The following is a 21129-nucleotide window of genomic DNA, read 5'->3' as shown; positions in this document are numbered from 1 at the left end:
TTTAAGTTTGACACACTAATAAGTAAGCTATACAATTATGTCCTTCACTTAGGAAGTCAGTTTTTGTCAACAAGGCTCTTTTATTGGGAGGGGAGGGAAACTACATGAAATGCACAGGAGGAAGCTGGCATTGCTTCCTATTAATGATCACTAAACATTATTGGAAAGACTCTAACAGTAGAATATACCAAAATAAATGACTTTTCTAAGTGCACCTTGGATACTTGATACCATTTCATATAACACTGTATCAGAAACTTGAAGAGGTGAATGAGCATCTTCTAATGGTAGCTGACAGAAACAATTCTTAGAAAAATTATCATTATATAATGAGGAAGATTCATTAAGAAACAATGAAAATAGTTCTGCTATGGAAAGATAATGAATTTCATTTATTACAGCAAAGTCATGTGAATACTTATTTACATGGAACATAGTCTCCTTTAGAACACAAATTAGTGCCAGGTGCACTTGCTTACTAAAATATTCAGACTTGGCATCCTACTTATTCAAAACATCTTACCCCTTTTTTCCTGGAGGATAGAACCCAGAGATAGCTTCTTTATGGCTTTTAGAAAGAAAAATTAAGTGTGGGTGCACATGCGCCCCCCCCCATCATTGTGAAGATGCCTATCATACTTAATTGCTACTGTGCTTCTGGGGATGATGTTCCTGACTGTGTGGGTTCCCACATCCTATAATAAGCAAGTGATATCTGCATGACCATCAAGGTAGCAGCTGCTTTTGCCCGCTGGATGGCTGCACTGTGAGGCTTTGCTGCCTGAAAAGTGCTCAAACACCATCCTGACCCAGGCTGCTTCTCTACATGTCCACTTTCTGAAAACAGTCCATAATATCATACAAAGATGCTAAAGATATTTCTCAATATTGCCAGTGAACCTTGAGGCCTTGCAAGAATACTTTAACGTTCTCATCATCACCTGTCACCATAACTTTGTGTGTGTGTGGGGGGGGGGTGGCACCACAGCATCAGAGGACAGCTTGCTGGAGTTGGTTCTCTCCTACTCAGGTCACCATGCTTAGCAGTATGTGCTTTTGCCCACTAATCATCCCTCATGTTTCCCCTTTTGATAAAGAAAACTGAGATGTTGCCTTAGAGCGAACAGCCAAGAGAGGGCACTAAAGACCAATCGTAGAGTGCAAGAAACACTTGCCTTGGTTAGGAAATTCCCATTTATTCAAAACCACTGTGCCATTATATCTTCTAAAATATGTGTTCCATATTTTAATTCAACCATTTATGGAAAGGATGCTTCATGAGAGGGTTAAGCTTTTTAAAAGACAAAATTCCTGTAATCAACTAAGAACAGCAAATGTTCAGGGTACACCACACAGAAGCCAGCAGAAGAGTATGCATTCTACACTCACCACTCAGCTAAGGAGCACTGGTCAGTCAGCTCTGTCTCACAAGCCAATCAAGTCACTTGTCTGAAGAAAGGTCATCAAGGAAAATTTAAAACTCTTAAGGTGATGCTAGGGTTTGCTGTTTATTGTAAATACTGAATTATAATGTTTGGGAAATCCAGCCCCGAGTGGAGACAGCACACACAAGCATGCACTTGCCCTCCTGTCCTTGCCCTAAGATGCACATTTCACAAGTCAATCTATTATCTTCCATCTCTTCTATCACCTCTCCCTCTCCTCTGCCACCCCACTGCCGTGTTTAGTCTCACACTATTTCAACTGCCTGGATAGATGCTACAATCTACACCATGCCTACAGGCTTGAATTTCATCCTGATCAGTACACCTACTACAGAAAGAATGGAAACTAAAAAAATAAACTGAGAGGTTGGGATTTAGCTCACTGGTAGAGCGGCCCTAGGTTTGGTCCCCAGTTCTGAAGATAGATAGATAGATAGATAGATAGATAGATAGATAGATAGATAGATAGATAGACAGACAGACAAACAAACAAACAAACAAACAAACAAACAAATAAATAAATAAATAAATAAAATGAAGATGTCTGTGAGAGCCAAACATCAGGAAGGAGCAGATTAACCAATGTGTTCTGCACTCATGAACTCACAGTACCTGTGGCTGCCTGAACAAAAGGAGGCCAGGTGCCATTCTAGCACAGAGGAAGGAAGGGCTCACAAGCTTCCTCCCACACCAAAGGAACTACTGACTGCTGATGACTTCTGGGGGGAAACCAGTTTTCTCTATGGGTGAGGCCGCTGTGGACAGCCCCACACTCATTAGTGTGGGCAGCACAAATTGAACTTGATGGGTCATTAAAAGGAGAAAGGAAACTGAGGCAGGAGGGAGGCAGAAAGGATCTGGGAGGAATTAGGGGTAAGGTTGTGGGGTGAATATAATCAAAATATACTGTATGAATTTCTCAAAGAATTAATAAAATTATGTTTAAAAATAAGACAAAACCTAAAAAGTAAAATAAAGATGTGATCATAATCGTTCCTTTGCTTAAAATACTGAAATGACACCCCTTTAGGATTAATCTTGGGCACGAAGTCCTAACACCTTTAACTTTCATGCAGAGAAATGCCTGTGGTCCACCACTTCTTGTTGCAACAGTACAACTACTGAAACTTGTGACACTGCAAGCTGTTCTTTCTTCCAGGAGTGTTCTCCCTGATCACTACCACTCATCCATGTCTTTGTCAGGGTTCCGTCCAACAACACACCTTCCCAATTCCCCAGACACAAAAATATTTTTCTATTTAGTGAGGTAAATCTAAGCACTTCTTATAATATATTTTCCATGCTATATTTATTTCCAAACCATATAAATACATATTAAATATATATTTTCATACAATATAGTTAGATGCACCAGATAAATATACCCAGAGTATTCTGTGCTGCCTTCTTATATGATTCTGTAATTTTACTATGATCATTATGACTGCCTTATTAAAAACAGAAAGGGAAAAGTGTGCCAAGAACTCTTGTTTGCCACCCTGTTTTGTGACTAGCTGGTACCTCACTCCTATCACCATGCCTTCTCTGCCAGGATGGGCAGGGTCCCTTAAACTGTAAACCAAAATAAATCCCTCCCTTTCTTTCTTAAATTGCATCTTGTTAGGTATTTCGTCACAGCACTGAGAAAAGCAACTAACACAATAATTTTTTTAGTGCTAATCAAAGCTGCCAAGAGACTAGGAAAATACAGTCATACACCATCCGAAAAGGGAGTACAGCACAGTGTTATAATGTTCAAAATAATAATGAAGTATGGGGCCAGTGAGATAGCTCAGCAGAACAAATCACTTACTTCTATAAGCTATGATCTCACATACAGACCAAGGCATGTGCACATGCAAACACATGCACATACATGGATACATACATGCATAATCGATCAGTTAATCAATAAGCAAACAAACTCAGCATTTAAGAGCAAATATTGCTCTTGCAGAGGACCCAAGTTCAGTTCCTACCACTAACATCCATCAGTTCACAACTACATTAACTCCAGCTCGAAGGACTGGCCACCCTCTTCTGGCCTCTACAGGCACCTGCACTCATTTGACACACCCACACACATGTGCACAATTCATAAAATGAAAATAAAATCTAAAAGAAAAAAGTAGAGGGAAGAGGATGTCTGCCTGCTTGCCGCTTTTCTCCCGAGGGCCAACTATGATGTCTGCTACATACAAGGCACTGACCATCAAAACAGTCTTTGCTGGACTAGACACATACCCAAGCAAGCCACTCCCCATCATATATAAATAAACCACAACTGCCCATACTTTCCTAGTTCTTACAGCCCAGAAGGTCTCACTGATTTGAACTTGTTTAATCCTCAAACCACTGCAAAGTGGACACCATTACTACCTGAACTTTCTGAATGACAAAATGAAGACAGACAAACTGAAGATTTCATCAAAGCACATAGTTGGCAAAAGGCAGAGTCAGAATTTAAAGCAGTTAAATTCCAGTGTATGCATTTTAGCTACTAAACTTCTTCTCAGGCTGAATTAAACTTTTGCTAAGTGAACAAAGACTGAGAGAACACAGACATGGCAGGAGATATGTTATCACTCTCAGTGGAAAGCTGAATCCTTTACATATCATGCTTGGTTGTTAGTGGTTTATACTTCCAGACTTAGATGATGATACCAGATAGTACAGAAAGTATAGCATGTCTCCAGACAGCTTAACTCAGCACTTCTTTGCCAAATTTTAATTTACATTTAGTTTCTCAAGAATCCAATCATTTGGTGAGCCTGAGAACACACTTACAGCAATAGAATGAACATATGACAGTCATTATGTCCAAATGGATGCAATTCCAAGTTTCTGAACTGCCTATAAAATGTATTATATGAACTTTTGTGTCCATTCCCAGAGATCAAAGAACCAGATTCCGTGTAAACTAAAGCAGAGCACAGCATATCACCTGGGGCAGGGAGGAGGCTCCGCCCAAACACAGCTTTTGCCAATGACAGACATGGACAAGATGTACAGAGCCCCATGCTTTTTCTAAAAATCTAAATGAGACATACAACAAAGTATCCCTGGAAAAACTGCCAGAAAACATGAAGCAGGGGTGCTGCATAAGGAGAATGCACAGGTCAGGGAGAAAGCCAGTCAGTTTAATAACATGGCAAATATTTAAGGAAGAAGCCTTTGTTGAAGATAACAGGGGGGTGAGTGAATATCTCCATGTTTTGCAGTACTGTCCCCAAAAAGAAAATAAAAAACCAAAGTGTGACAGCTTATTCATAGTAATAATATAAAATAGCTTCTGTGGATTTTTTTATTTAATCTATTCTGTATCAATACTTAAAACACTGACAGGTCAGAGATTCAGGACCACATAGCAGGATGGTCAGAAGACAGTCCTCAGTTTTTTTCAGATAAAAATTTGTCCATGAAGCTCTTTGCTTTTGATAATATTTTAAGATATATTTATTATTATCTTATATAACATATGAGTGTTTTGCCTGAATGTATGTCTGTACCACATATGTGGCTGGTGACCATGGAAGCCAGAAGAGGGCATCAGATTCCCTAGAACTGGAGTTACAGCAGTCATGTGGGTGCTGGGACCTGAACGTGGATCCTCTCTAACAGCAGTAACTACTGAGCAATCTTCCATCCCATCTGAGAATATTTTAAATTGTATTTTATTTTTACTCATTTGTGTGTGTGTGTGTGTGTGTGTGTGTGTGTGTGTGTGTGTGTGTGTGTGTGCGTGCGCCACACCATGCATGTGGAGGTCAGAGGACAACTTGTAGGAATCTATTCTCTCCTTCCACCATGTGGATCCTAGCAATCTAAACTCAGGACTTCAGCTTGATGATAATTGCCTATACCTACTGAGCTATTTTGAAGGACCCTTTGATAACCTTGACACTTACTGTCAACTGACTATATTAAATTATGTAACTGGACTACTATTACTCACATGAAGAAGAACATGGGTACTTGTATGCCACCATTTTGGGCTGTGTGGTACACACACCAAACCTACTAGAGTACAGAGTCCTTTACAGAGAATGAAGAGATTGCAAGACCTGACTGGCAGAACAATGTCAATGTCCAGGCTGGCAAAATAGTGCCAGCCAACACTGAATTTAAAAAGCCATTTACGCCAGGCGGTGGTAGCGCACGCTTTTAATCCCAGCACTCAGGAGGCAGAGGCAGGCGGATCTCTATGAGTTCGAGGCCAGCCTGGACTACCAAGTGAGTCCCAGGAAAGGCGCAAAGCTACACAGAGAAACCCTGTCTCGAAAAAAACCAAAAAAATAAAAATAAATAAATAAATAAAAAGCCATTTACAAATAGAAGAAAACAACCTAGCAACCAAGGAAGCCAAGGCTGTGGAATTACGTTTGGAGCTTCATTCTATACATATCTCCTTATTTAAGTGTGAGAAAGTACATTTAAAAGATAATTTTAAAGGCTGTATACATACACTAACTTCTGCACAACAAGAATGTAGTATTTCATAAGGGGTTATCTTAAATAAAACTCAATCAAACCAAACTAGGAAACAAGCAAAGCACCAAACAGTAACTTCTTAAAATGTAAAATATTAATGTTATTAATTGAACAACGGAATATTAAGTTAGTTGCTAATTCAATTAATGCCTAAATTAATTTTTAAATGACTATCCCAAGGAAGGTGACAAAATAAGGAACATAGAAAGAAACCACTAAGTTCAAAAGACAGACAGCTGACTATTTCATTCTGGAGGTAAACAAGTAGAAAGATCTAGTACAGAGAGAGGCAGAAATGAGGTACCCACTGAGCTGTGCGAGCCTTAGGAAGCTGGCATAGACCAGTTATGGCACACGGTTAGCATAAATTGTGATTTCAACTGGAAACAAAGTCACTCAAAGCAGGAATTCAAGATTTTAAAATGGAGAAAAGGTAAATATGGGAAAAACAAAGATGAAATCTAACCCTCTAGTGGTAGGGTGACTGTGGATTATAAGTCATACTTGTGAGCCCCAGCTTGGTCCACAGCTGGCTGTGTATAGTTACACAGATGTCTTCATTTCTTCTCTGAGTCAGTTTTCTCAATCATGAAATGAGCAAATGGATGGATCCATGAGCCATGATCTGTCTCCTCCCAACTCTGAAATCCTATATCTAAATGATAGTATTGAGTATAGTTTATATAAGTCACAAAACTACTACTACCCTCTCCCCCAAAATAGGGAGGCAGTGTGAGATATACCTATAAGGCTATTGCTTAAGAAAGCTGAGACAGGGAGATTATAAGTTCAAGGCCAGCCTTGAGTACATAAAGAGTTCTAGACCAGTCTGAGTTTCATATTCTTAGCAAGACACTTTCATGTGTGTGCAATTAAATTCACTGCATTAACACTAAAAAACTGTATACCGTGGTCACAAAATGTGTGTACCACATTTTCACTTTAACTAGTGATATCTTTTTAAAACTCATAGTATGCTGATTATATAAGTCTAACTTCTTGAGTATTCTACCACCCAAGAAAGGTCAGCAAACAAAATATATAAGACAGCATGTGCCCTCCTATGTAGCTAGAGTTTTCCTGCCTTGCCCACAGTCAGGACAAATCTTTGTCACATGCCAGTCCCACAGCCACTCAGACCCAACCAAGTAAACACAGAGACTTATATTACTTACAAACTGTATGGCTATGGCAGGGTTCTTGCTAACTGTTCTTATAGCTTAAATTAATCCATTTCCATAAATCTATACCTTGCCACGTGGCTTGTGGCTTACCGGCATCTTCACATGCTGCTTGTCCTGGCGGCGGCTGGCAGTGACTCCCTTTCCCTTCCTGTTCTTTCTTTTCTCCTGTTAGTCCCGCCTATACTTCCTGCCTAGCCACTGGCCAATCAGTGTTTTATTTATTGACCAATCAGAGCAACAGATTTGACATACAGACCATCCCACAGCACTCCTACACAAAACCAATCTTAAAATTATTCTTTTCTGAAATTAAAATATAATTATATCATTTCCCACTTCCCTCTCCTCCCTCCAGCCCCTCCCATTATAACCTCTCTCCTTTCTCTCTCTCAAGTTCATGACCTTTTTTAGTTGTTGATTCCCACCCCCTCTGCATTTCGTAGTTGCCTGTATTTCTCACTTGGGCCCCAGGAGATTTCTCACTTCCGTGTCTTTATAACTATCGTCCTTGTTCGGTTTTGTTTAGGCAGCCACAAAACTAATCTTTAAGTGCCTTTCTCCCTACTTGCCATTTTAAGATAGTAATTAAAGGGTAGAAACCATAATTGGTGTCAGATCTGAGATTAAGTGAACACTGAGTGCTCAACCCTAAAGGGGAAATCTATATTACCCCCAATCCCTCCCCATAGGCTCAGGGAACACTGTGGAAGGCAGGGCAGAAAAGAGAGGACGAGGATGGGACGGTGCTGTAACAGGCTGTCTCCTGGACATGGCGTGGCCATCGCTCTCATGAACCCACAGAAGCGGTGGTTACTTGCATGAGAACACTTCCAGTGTGGATGGGAGCAGCACAGGAGACCCTAGCTGAGGGCTACTGGGAGTGGATAGATGCTGGGGAAAGAAGAGCTCATTTTCTCCATGTGTGAGGCTACTGGCAGTTGACCATGCTTCAGTAGATGACTCCAAGCCCATGTGCATGGACAGTCCTAACTGGACTCAGTGAGTTACTAAAGATAAAAAAGAAAACATTCATACAGAAGGAGAACATACGGGGGTTGTCCAGAGAGGTGGAGTGATGGGCGTCAATGTTCAAGATAAATTGTAAACATGCATACAATTGTCAAAGAATAAATTGAACAGTCTCTTTTTATTAAATGGCTCAGCAAGATGGCTAAGCAGGTAATGCTGCCAAGCTTAATGACCTGAATTCAATCTCCAGGACCCACCTGGTGGAAGTAAAAATTGTCCTCTGACCTAAACATGCACATGCGTGCATGCACATACACAAAGTTATACATACCATACATGCAAAGATAAATAAATAAAAATTAAAAAGTATCCCCCCCCCAATACCATAGGTTGTATTAAAAATAACTACACTAGTTCTGGTTTAAGAGAAAAAGTTGTAATTAATTACATAAAAAGAACTTTTTCTGATCTGACCAGTATGCTAAGCATTTACTTTTAAAAAAGAAATGCATTACAGTGAAATAAGGTAATGAGTAAATGGTTATAATGAATAATGAACAGACTTGTTCTCTGACTCTAACCTCATTTTAACTATTTTGTAATATAACAAAGTCTTATACCAGTAAAACCAATTGCCGAAATACCATCATATTTGAAGTATGTGCCCACAAAACACATTCGTTCTATTCAAGACTGACAAACTGATCTGGTTTCTAGTTCCTGTGTCTTACTGCTTCCTAAACATCCTCAGGTATTCAGAACAGATTTTTCTATTCAGCATACACAGAACAAGGCAGTCTTTGAACAGCAAAGTAAGTATAGCACACAAGTCAATCGAAGATGAGCAGACAAGGAGTGGGCAGGGAAACTTGCTAAAAAGAAAAATATATTCAATGTGGAAAACAAGAATGTTTAAGTTTACCCATAAGCATAGCTCATGGCTGTAAAATCCAACACCTCAAACATGCTGAGCCAGCACCCTACCCTTTCGAGGCATTTCCAGACTAAACAGCTAATCAACACTTTTTCCCCAGGAATTCCAGGCAATCATTGCTTGAAGAGGATTGCTTTCCCTTATCTCCTTCCCCTCTTCTTAGATATGATCCTTGGATATTAATATGCCCGTTAGTTGTTTTACCATTTCAAACTTTCATTTCATGCTATAATTCACATATTCACCAATCAGTCAGGCCTGGACCAGAACTTCTGTTGGTTGGGGGGGGGGCAACAATAAAACAAGGCAATATCCATTATCTAAAAGCCCCATCATTTAGCTGAAATGCCTGGGGTTCCATCAGGCAGACAATATTGAAGTACAACTAAAAACACACTATTGAAATGTAGATATACTTAACATTACTGAACCGGACATGTTTAACATGTAGAAAGTGAATTTAGGAGTAAGAAATACCCTAGTATCTTCAAGGGAAAAAAAAAAACCCAGCAGTTGAAAGTCACTATGATGCACGGAAAGTACAGACATGTAAAACTTTCTTTAAAATCTCTTAAACAGGGCTGGAGAAACGCTCAGGAGCTGAGGGGCAATGCTGGCTTGGAGAGGACTGTTTCCAGTTCCTCATGGGGCCACTGGACACCTGTCTGTAACTCCAGCCCCACCCAAAGGATCCAACTTTGTAATCAGCAAAAAAGCTTCACAAATCAATTAACAGACACACATACATACACAGTAAAAAAATCTTTTGAAAAAAAATGGCTGAAGCAAACCTTTCAAACACTAGTTTTGGAATTTATTATACTTTTCTAAGCAAACTACTTTCAATTTAAACAAAAATACTAGCTGAGTGATACTGGCGATGGTGTTTTCTCTGAGACAGGTGTGTCTCCTCTCGAATAGAGATAATAGCCAAGATTTCAGAGAGCTACCAAAGCCTGAACTGAGATCAGAGTGCATGCACAGCACCCAGGAAGCCCACAGTAATCATTTATAAACACTGCTACCCTTGCTACTGTGAAACTGTGACCTTAATGAAATACAGAGGCCCAAGGAGGACCTGAGGAGATACCACTTTCTGCAAACTTATTCCTTCACCTCCAACTGAGCACAGGCAACCAAGGCCCACTGTGCTAGCATTTGCTGGACCATTTATCACACCTGAGTCATATCACATGAAAATTTAGAACTGGTCTGTGTTCTTTGACTAGGCAGACCTGAATGTCCAAAGGCACACAAAGGAGGCTTACAACCCCCATTCTCCCAGCGAACAAGAGCCATCTATGGGCTGGGAGTTGTCTGCCAAGCACAGCAGTCCTACTTGTTAGTGTTTGTTCACTTCTGAAATACTCAGCAAAGGTAACACAAGCGATCCCTGCAGTCTCCTCAGCAGTTTACTAGGGTGCAGCCGAAACGGACACCAACACGTTTGCTAAAGGGAAAGTTGCTCCATGAGAAAGCAGAATCCAGCCGACAAGCATTTGCGGCATGCCAACTATTCTCTTCTGTCCCTATTAGACCAATAAGATTTCTTTCCAAACTCATATTCCAAATCCATGAAATTCCCCCAAAGTTTAGTTATCAGGCCTGACTTAAGATCTTTGAGGCTGCCTGCTAACTTCATCCCTCCCTCCCTCAGGTGAGGTTGATTAGTGCTATCTAGACCTCAAGCTCTACACACAGCCTCTTTGATCTCTTACTAAGAGGCTCTAATCTCCTGATGTCTTCGACCTGCTACTTTGGAGGTTGGTCACTATCCGGAGCATAGTACAAACACACACCAGGAGTGGAGCTCCTTCTAGCCACCCCCTCCATAGGCTTGAAAAACAGTGCTTAAGTCATGAGAGAACTCTCCTGCAGCCACAGTCAACCCATTACATGAACACAGTTTCCAAATGAAGCAGCTTAAATGATGTAAAGGATACAGAACTTTCTCACAGAGGCAAAGGAAGCAAATCCTCTAAGGAAGAAATCTTTAGCCCAGTTAGTACTAGAGCTTATAGTCCTTGGATGTTCATCAAAACAAATATGGACAGGCATCAGGAATGGGCAAAAGTACTTTGTCAGTTCCTCCAAGTCCTTTAAGCAAACGGTGACCTTCAAATGCAGTTGTGTGCTTTGGTCAATAGCAAACTACATGACATGCATGTAGAGATGTCAGATGCCAACAGTTTCCTTAAAGCTTGCCTAAGCATCACAATGAAACTGTGTAACTTCTCATATACCAATAACCTCTGCAATTTATACTCTAGAAAAAAGGGAGTTTTGCACCTGACTTATTTATGTTACTATGTGTTAAAATTGTGTCAATACTTATCAAATCTATAAGCTAGGTCCCGTACACTTGTCACCTAGAATATACATAAAGATATTAGGCTTCTTCGAACTTTAAGATGATCAACAGACAGCAGTATTTATTCACGTTGTCAAATCACTTGACAAAAAGTTAAGTCCTAACACACCACCCCATTTTAGAGCTCAATTCTTGATGAAGAAGATTCAGATTGGTGGCAGACTTAGGAACAGACTGATGGGCACTGATATCAGAGTGAATATTAATACTCTACTCTCTTAGCTACAAAGACAATAAATTACTGCCATAATTAAAGTTCAAACTAAATTGATAGTTATATATTGCTATCACTTAGTCTTTCCACATCATGGAAGACCATTAACTTCATGAATTACACACCTGCTTATATTTTCCAGGAGAACCATCTGAATAAAGAAATGACTCCACATAAGACATCAATTGTAATTCATCTAAATACATGTGCCTCAAAATGGTGTTCCAGTAATTTAGTAAAAATGTATCAAAATCAAAAATGTATATGCTCTTTTGATTAGCATGCTCTCTTCTAGAAATCTGTCAGTAGCTCAACCGCCACAGTTTTACAAAAGAACATAGCAACAATTCACTACAATCTCATTTAATTTAATCTACCCGACTTGGGTAGAGGAGGCTAGTTGAATAAATTATTGCCTATCTACAATAATGTATTGTGCAGTCATTAAAAAGAACTAGGTAGCTCTATAAATAAGAAAGTGAAAAAAGATGTAATTGGTTACAAAAAGCAAAGTACTTATGGTGTGTATGATATATGTTACTTACGTGTCAAAAATGTAAAATTTATATAACAAGAAAACTATTATTTATATAATTAATCCTATGTTTATAAAACACATCTTGGAGGAAAGACATGAAATACAATAGTTCTTCCTGGAAGAGCCTTGAGAGACTGTCACAAAAGGCCTGCATGTACTTTTGAATAATTTTTATGGCATGTACATATATTACCAACTTTAAAAACACAGTAATGTGTTCAAAAATGCAAAGATAATTTTAAGTTATAAATGAGTTTTTTATAACCCTTTCTTTAACTTTTAAAAGTCTTTTATAAAGAGAATTTGAGGGCTAAAGATATAGCATAGTGGTAAGGCACCTGCCTGGCACACTTCAGGCTCTGGGTCTGCTCTTCAGGACTGCAAAACAAACAGAAAAATGGATCCTCCAAGTTAAGAGCTGAAACTGCATGAACTCCTCACAGATCCCAAGGCAAACCATTCCAGGTTCAGCAGCAGCTTCTGCTCATATGTTCTGTTTCCACAACTCACTTCATGAAAACAGTTTCCACAGAAAGAACTATGTCCACTCGATGTTTAAGGTCACCATCTGCCGATGGCCTTTCATAGGCTTATAGCATGACCAAGAACATGGAATGTGACTCAGTTGCTTAACAGCATTATCTGCATATGGCCTTCCAAACAGGCTTATGGTAGGACCAACAGTCCTCATATGTAACAGAGCTCTCCCTGAGACAAACCCAAAGTCTTTCAAAAATGTCTGCATTGGCAAAGATTGAGTCATGCAGGAAGGGAGAAAAATGAAGACTAGGATGTAGGTGTGTTGCGGGGGGAGAATTATTGGTTAATAAATTTTGCCTTCTAAATCACTGAAATTTAAAAGTACCGAGGATGGCAATGCCGTGGCTAATGTCAAACATTTTCAGTGAATTATAATCATGAGGGGTTATTCAAAGTTCAGCATAAATCAAAACACCAGAAAATATCCACTTGCTCCGTTTAATTTATAGGGTCAACTGAAGGTAAAATCCATATAGTTCAATCTTTGCAAGCTTTTTGGTAGAAATCAGAAGTTACAGACTCTCAAGCTACCAAACTGCTATATTAAGAAATGTTAACCCATAAGAACAGACTTTCAAACTATCAGACACTTTGTTCTGAAGCAGTAAGCACTAGTTCTTACACGGTACATATGTACACAATGAATTAATTAATTCTTGATATTTACTATATTTTCATATAGCACTAAAAGGAGAATGCTATACGGTAGCTTACTTTTTCAAAAAACATTTCTAATTAGAAAAACAAAAACACTCACTATAATCAATTTAATATAGGGATGCTCTACTAAAAAATGTACACAAAATCCTCAAAAAGAAATAACATAGTATGATTAACAGCAATGAGATGTCAGCCCAACTACTCGAGGTCAAATTTTGTTTCCACCATATGCTTGTTATACGAGCTTGGAATTAACACCTAACATATCCGTCCTCAGTTACTTTACTTGTTAAATGGGGATTACATGGTTCTTGTGAGAAATATAAAGCTAATATATGTTAAGAAGCTATGAAAACTTCCAGCCAGAGCCAGAGGATGACTCAGTAGGCAAAAGTACTTGCTGTATAAGTCTGACCTCATTTCTATCCCAGGATCCACAGTAAGGAAAGAACCTACTCTAGGAAGCTATCCCCTGGCCTCCATACATGCGCTCTGTCATTCATGCACCTGGACACACATGTGCACACAAACAATAATAACAATAGAAATAAATTTTTGTTTGTTTGCTTTTGGAGACAAAGTTTCTCTGTGTAATAGTCCTAGCTGTCCTGAAACTAGCTCTGTAGACCAGGCTGGCCTTGAACTCACAGAGATCCACCTGCCTCTGCCTCCCGAGTGCTGGGATTAAAGGTGTGTACCACTACCACCTGGCAGAATTAAAAATTTTAAACTTATGGCCAAATTTCCCAAGTGCTCTGATGCTTTGGAAAAGAGCTGATCGTCAACCTGCAATGCACTGTCTCCACCACCCAACCTGGCAAGATATGGAGGTACACATGCTAAACACACAAGACAGAATTTTAGCCAACTTCTGTGGGGGATAGATTTAATCTCTGCTCAAATCACAGCCAAAAAAAGCTTTACTCTACAATCTAACCTATATTTACTGTTTCTCTTTTTCCTTGTCTGAATCGAGTATAAAATTCATGGACATGAATTTCCACATTTGCTCTTTGGCCACATGACTGCCCTCTCGAACTTTGTATCAGACTCAGCTCCTCATTTCGGAGCAGGCATCTTTGCTTTATTAAGCTACACAACTTCCGTCAATTCTAGGAACCACTGACCTGCTGAGACAGCCACCCACCCCATCATGGATCAATTCAAGATCTTTATCTGTTCACTCATACTTTCCTAAATCTCAGCTAAATTTATGTAAAAATTAATCTTCTGACCACTAACCCACAGGTAACTCACATATGGCTCTGAAAGTTGGCGGGATGATAGAATATAATTTCATGGATAAATTTAAACTCCACTAAAAAAAGGTATCTACTTATTAATTTCCCTAAACTATAAAGCTACAATGTGTATCATTTAAACAGACTGTAGCATAACAGTAGATCGGAGGAAGGTATCAACAACTGTTATGCTGATTTTCTAAACTGAATGATGGTTAACAATGCTCACATTTTTCATGGTAATAGAAGATTTTTTTTCCCTACACAGATTCACTTATCCAATATGATCCTTTGCATGCGACGTTAACATCCCCAACCTATAAGATGTTACATCAAGGAGACAGATGTACACAATGTTCAGTTCTTGGGGCAGAGGAAAATTCATTAATTAGAAAAAACAGTTAACTGAAATGAATACTCAAAAGCAAAAGCACATTATCCTCAATACTGCAAATGCAGGCCCTGACTATGCAGAAACTATCCCATGTTCCTAAGACTAGAAAGGCTGTGGCTAGAATATTTCTACAATACTTAGTGTAGATGTGCTGTACTTAGGAGGGCTGGAATCTGCCTTAGTCCTGTTCAGCTACCTACTATTTATACAAAACAACATCAAATATGGAAATCACCAGGAACATAATAAGCCCTTCATAGCATCTGCTACACTTCTACTTAGTTTTACAAAAACTATTTTTCAACTTTAGAAATTGTTACCTGATTATAAAGATCATACAATTAAACAAATTAATGAACTTATATCACAACTCAAATTTTAAATTGCATTTCCCTATTGTCTGAACACTTTAGTGGGAAACAATTTTTCATACCCTTGACAAATGATACAAATGTACTATACACAACTGTGAGAGCATGTAACATTTGACTGACGAAAAATACCAAACATAAAAGTGGGTATTTTTCCTTCCAAAGTTGGGCTATAGAAGAAAAGGAACTGACTCCTTTTATCTGAATAAAAATAACATTTAGGAAATTAAGTAGTTTTCTATCAGTTCTCCAAGAAACATAAAGACAAAAAGATTACCTAGTACTAATTTTTTGCAGCAAAATTACATCATACAACCTGAACAGAAATCAATGCCTATTTACACAGATTGGAGGGGTTGGGGCAAAACAAAAATACCTACACTTTTATAAATGACAACATTCAAAAAAGAAAACAACAGAACTGAGCATGCACAGCTCTGAGAACACAGTGAGAAAACAGAATTCACATTAGAACAACTGTCTTGAAAAGCATAAAGCTCAGAACTGTTAGTGCTTTCTTGTCAACTAGGAATTAACCCATAAGAGGCTGACAAGTTCTTCTTTCTTTCTTTCTTTCTTTCTTTCTTTCTTTCTTTCTTTCTTTCTTTCTTTCTTTCTCTCTCTCTTTTCTTTTTTTCTTTCTTTCTTTCACAATTCTATTAAGCTCAGAGACAATTTTCTGTTTTAAGATGAGGAACACTTAAAACCATTAAGTCCAGGCTGAGAGTGTAGCTCAGGGTTGTAATGTTAGCATGTAATGGTGAGCATGTAGACACCACCTAGCAGTGCAAAATAGACAAATCAATCAATATTTAAGGCCTATGGTGTGGTCTAAAAAGTCAACAAATAATATATTTATTATTAACAATGAAAATACAGAGAGATCTCTAAGACGATGGAAAGGTAGCTGAACACCAATATTGCATTTAAAAAGTGTTTGTAAATTAAACCTCATCTCAAAATAGTCAGTAAGTCTCACTGACATTTGTTCCTTTAATTCCAGTGAATTCTGTTGGACCTACATCTCACTGAATCCTTTATCGGTAACATCTGAGGGGCTGGGTGACACCTGTACAATGGGTAGGGGACCAAGAGTTCTTACCAGAATCTTACGATTGGATACGTCCTGATAACACAGTTTCCCCAAATGCTCATTTCAAGTCAACAACTTATAATTCAATAATATTCTACGAAGAAATTCTAAGAGCAGAGGCCTATCTGGCACAGAAATATGCCAGCAAAAATGAAATAATATATTTCAGGAATTTTAAATCAGTAATTTAAATCTCACATAATGCTGAAAGTATTTTTTATCTATTATCTATCACCTTATTATATTAAAAACTATTTCACAAACTGGAGGGATGCCTCAGAAGTTAAAGCACTTGTTGCTCTTGCAAAGGACCTAAGTTTACTTCCCAGCACTCACATGGCACCTTACAACTATCTGTAACTCCAGTTCCATGAGATCCAATGCCCTCTTCTGATCTCAGCAGGTATCAAAAACACACATGGTGCACATAGATCATGCAGGCAAAACATTTATAACCATAAAATATATAAGCTCTTAAAAAAAAAAAAAAGATTCAGGGATGCACTCTGGCTCAGTGGGTAAAGACCCTAGCTGACAAGTCTGATTGCTTCAGTTTTATCTACAGGGCTGATTAAGCGCATGCAAAGAACGATCTGACTCCCACAAGTTGCCCTCTGACTTCCATGTGGGTGCTATGGCATGTGCATGCACCCATACCCATACCACTGTATGAATAAATCAGTGAGTGAATAAATAAATGCAATTTTTAAATCTGGTTTTATATAATTTTGCATTTTATATGCTGATAGAGAACATATTGCTTTATTAACATTATGTTTAAGTCACACTAGTTTTAAAGTGTGCATCTTAGTAGGAAAGGGATTTGTCAACAGCTCTAAGTCTCCTCCATAATGGGAGGAAAAACAGCAGGCCAGCAGGTGGCAAGCTGCTATAAAACGTAGGTGTCCTACTATGCACTCCAGTGCTCCCAACCCTTTATCAGCAACCTTACTCTAGCTAGAACTGGAGTCATAATAAATATTTAACTACAAAGGTGTTATGCATCCATCAGCAGATAATTTCACCAAGAATATTTCTACCTAAGTTCATTGAGATCGACAGATAAGCAAAGGCACAAAAGCCTTCACATGACAGGAAGGAAAGAAACATGAGAGTTAGAAAAGTTGTTAATGTGTACAGAGTTTCTTTCTTTTTGCTTCTGCTTTTAGAGACAGTGTCTCATTACATAACCCAGATTGGCACTGAATAAATAAAATAATAAATAAAATAAAGCCGGACTGGACCCATTCTTAAAAGTTCTGAAAGCAAAACAAAACAAAACTACAAACCTAAACCAAACCCCCTATACCTGATAATCCAGAATGCTGAATCCCAGGCCTTTACAGTCTTTCACCAGCTCCACAATCTTGACTTCAGGAGACCACAGGGCCAACTCCCCATCATCATCATCTTCAGCGCTGACATCTACCCTGCGGTCCACCTGAAAGAGCAAAGAAGGGAAATGCTGGAGCTGCCGTCCTTTTGTTCTGGAAAGAACTCAGTTTCTTTTCAAACTGGGAAGTCTCTTTGGCATGCTCGGTTAGCTTTTGATCTTTTTAAAGGGGGCATGCACTGGGTACTCACAATCAAGGATCAAAGCTTCATAAAACATTCAGGCATTCAGAACCGCAGATCTTTCACACATTTTTCAAATGGTTTCATTGCAAGTGTTAACACTGACCTCTTATACTTCAATGAGTTCTGTCATCCCATTAGAAGCATAAAAGGAAAAATAGGTAATTTAAGTAAAAATGTAAACTTCATGCAAAGAAGAGGCAAACAGATGTTTTAAAAGCAATCCTGTTGTCATAATTTTAGTCAGAGACCGAAGGGCCAGCCAGAGCACAGAGAAGCCGCTCCTGGTGGCTCCCAGAAAATTTCAAGAAAGTTTTACTGGAAAAGTACAGGAAGAAAGAAGAAGAGAGGCAATGGTGAGGGCAGTAGAGCTGTGGCAGCACCAGCAGCCACCACCACCAACTCCTTGAGCACTGTGTAATTCTGAGTGAAACAGGAATAATCAATCTGGTGATAGAGGAAATGAGTGAGCATAAGCGCCCAGCACACAGGTTCTTTGTTAATTCCCATACTCTGACATCCCTCTCTCCTAGATTCCTGTCCTGTCAGGATCCCAGTGAAGTCAAATGAGACCGATCTACTGGATGGGACACTGGGTGCTTCAGAAGCCTTCAGTTTTATTTATAGCACTGCATTGATTTGTGCTGATTAATCTCTCCAAAAATACCTTGTCCCTCCACAGACTAAATAACAATTTAGTTTCTTGAAGCAAGGTCTTACTCTGTAGTTCAGGCTAGCTTGGAACTCACTATGTAGCCCAGGCTGGCCTTAAATTCACAGCAGTCCTGTGTCAGACTCTTGAGTACTGGGATTACAGGCATGAATCACACTTGTGGCTAAATAACAACTTCTCAAAGCAGAATTCTTAAAATCTTGGAGAATCTCAGTGAATAAAATGAAAATGTATCATTTCTACAAATAGAACTAAGTCACTGGTATAAGAAAATCCACTTAATGGTATCAACGGGAGGGCTCTATAATGAGGAAGAGTAACAAAACCACTTTTGAAATCAGTGGTTCAGCTCTCAAATTATTGTTGCAGGATATGGAACACCTAAGCCAAGCTGAACAACCTAAACACAGGAACAATTTATTGGTTCTTGACTGACCAAACCTGAAGGGAGGGAATGTTCTCCACTCCTAATCTCCACGTATTTCAGTTTGATGTGAGGAATTATTTCTTGTATTATTTAAAAAATGATTATGGTATGTGTGGATGCATATTTTATGGCATATGTGTGATATTAAAGGACAACTCAGTAGACTCAGTTCTCTCTTTTTACCTTTCATGGGTTCTGGAATGGAACCTGATGAGTCATTTCGCCCACCTGGGAAGGGATATTTTGAAAAGAAAATACTTCCACCTCCCAACAGAATGTTCTAAAGGCTAATATGATTGGCCTAATATTGGTGCTTACTCACTGATCAGTGAGAAATAGAACTGTTGCTAGACACTTTAACAGCGTAAGACGGCACTGGAGAGCTGTGTTGGCAGTAAGAACACTTGCTTCTCTTCCAAAGGATCCAAGTTCTGTTCCCAGGCCCTATACTGGGCAGCTCACATTTGCCTATAACTCTGCACCAGTGGATATAACACCCTCTCTTTTGACCTTGAAGGGCATACACATGGCATATGATCACAAAGACACATATATGTATAGATAAAAATAATTTTTAATAAAAAGAATAATAGTTTCGGAATAAATGAAAAACAAAGAACAATTGAAAAGAAGCCAAAATTTCAAGAGATCACATATAACCACAAAGTCCAAGTTTATCAAAATGTCATTGCACCCTAGGTGCACATTCCACACCGACCTGGAATATGCCACTCTGATATATCAATTCTACCTAACTCCAGTCTACAGAACAGAAAGCAATCAGCTAACAGGCAGCAATGTTGACATTTGGCATGCTTCAGGCTGTTGTTCACCACTATGCAATATGACGGATGGGAGCAGAGAGTCAGCAAGCTGGGCTGATGATTTACACCTGACAGAATTAAACTAACAGTATTTTCATCCAGCTTCACAAGGAAGTCACCACCCACACTTCAATTTACTAAGAACAGTAAAAGTCACAAAGTATCTCTAGAGTCCCCTCTTAAAATTTATGTTATTTTGCTTCAAGATAGGACCTTACTATGAAGAGTTTCTGGATGGCCTGGAACTTGATATATAGACTAGGCTGGCCTTGAACTCATAGAGCTCTGCCTGCCTCTGCCTTCCAAGTGCTTAGATTAAAGGTATATGACACGTCAATTTTTTTTTCTTTTTTTACATTAAAATAGGAATAAGCCAGGTGCATAGAGGCACACATCTATAATGTCAGCACTGGAGAGACAAAGGCAGGATTATGAGTTCAATTCAAAGCCAGACTTGGGATAAAAGCCGGTCCTGGGCTAACCTGGACTATATAGTGAACCTTGTTTGAAGGGGGAAAAAAAAGAGGCTGTCAATCAAGAATAGTTCATATGTGTAGTACAGAAAAAAGGCAACGTTAGATTACAAAAAATTTTAAGAAATGGCCTGTGCCCCTTCTTGAAAAAGCAAGATATATCCATAACAAAGGATCTATAGCACAGCACTAAGACTGTAAGGCAGTTCTAGATTTTTCTGGTAATTTGGTCAATCAGAAACAACAATGTTGGATGGGAGGCATCAGGAATATCACTGACATTCATGGAGCTCTCCACCTACACCATAATACTAAGAGCTTGGCACACGTTACTTTATTTCCTTCTCACATAAGCGCCCAAGTGTTCTAAGATCTGTGAACAGTTATCATTTGTCTTAGTTACTTCTCTACCACTTTGATGAGACAGCATGACCAAGGCAACCTCTAAAAGAAGAATTTATTTGGGGCTTACAATTTCAGAAGGTGAATCTATGATCATCATAGTGGGGAACAGTAGACATAGAACAGGGGCAGTAGCTGAGAACTTACATCTTGATTCACAAGCATAAGGTAGAGGGGGAGAGAGAGGGCTAATTGATGTTAGCATGGGCTTTTGAAACCTCCAACCTTGCCCCCAGTGGAGTATCTCCTCCAACACGGCCACATCTCCAAATCCTTCCCAAACAGTTCTACCAACTGTGGACCAAGCGTT

General features: G+C 39.0%; 1 protein-coding gene across 1 annotated transcript in view; it reads right to left on the bottom strand.

Annotated features, from left to right (window-relative positions):
* Patj (PATJ crumbs cell polarity complex component) overlaps positions 1-21129 on the bottom strand; it is a 332069-nt gene that overhangs the window by 238086 nt on the left and 72854 nt on the right. Inside the window, 1 exon segment of the mRNA XM_028870280.2 lies at positions 17755-17886. Within this exon segment, the coding sequence (XP_028726113.1) occupies positions 17755-17886 (132 nt within the window).

This window comes from Peromyscus leucopus, chromosome 2 (genome assembly GCF_004664715.2).
Source record: "Peromyscus leucopus breed LL Stock chromosome 2, UCI_PerLeu_2.1, whole genome shotgun sequence".
NCBI classification, from domain to species: domain Eukaryota; kingdom Metazoa; phylum Chordata; class Mammalia; order Rodentia; family Cricetidae; genus Peromyscus; species Peromyscus leucopus.
The sequence above is the reverse complement of the archived record's forward strand: the minus strand, read 5'-3'. Positions and strand labels throughout refer to the sequence as shown.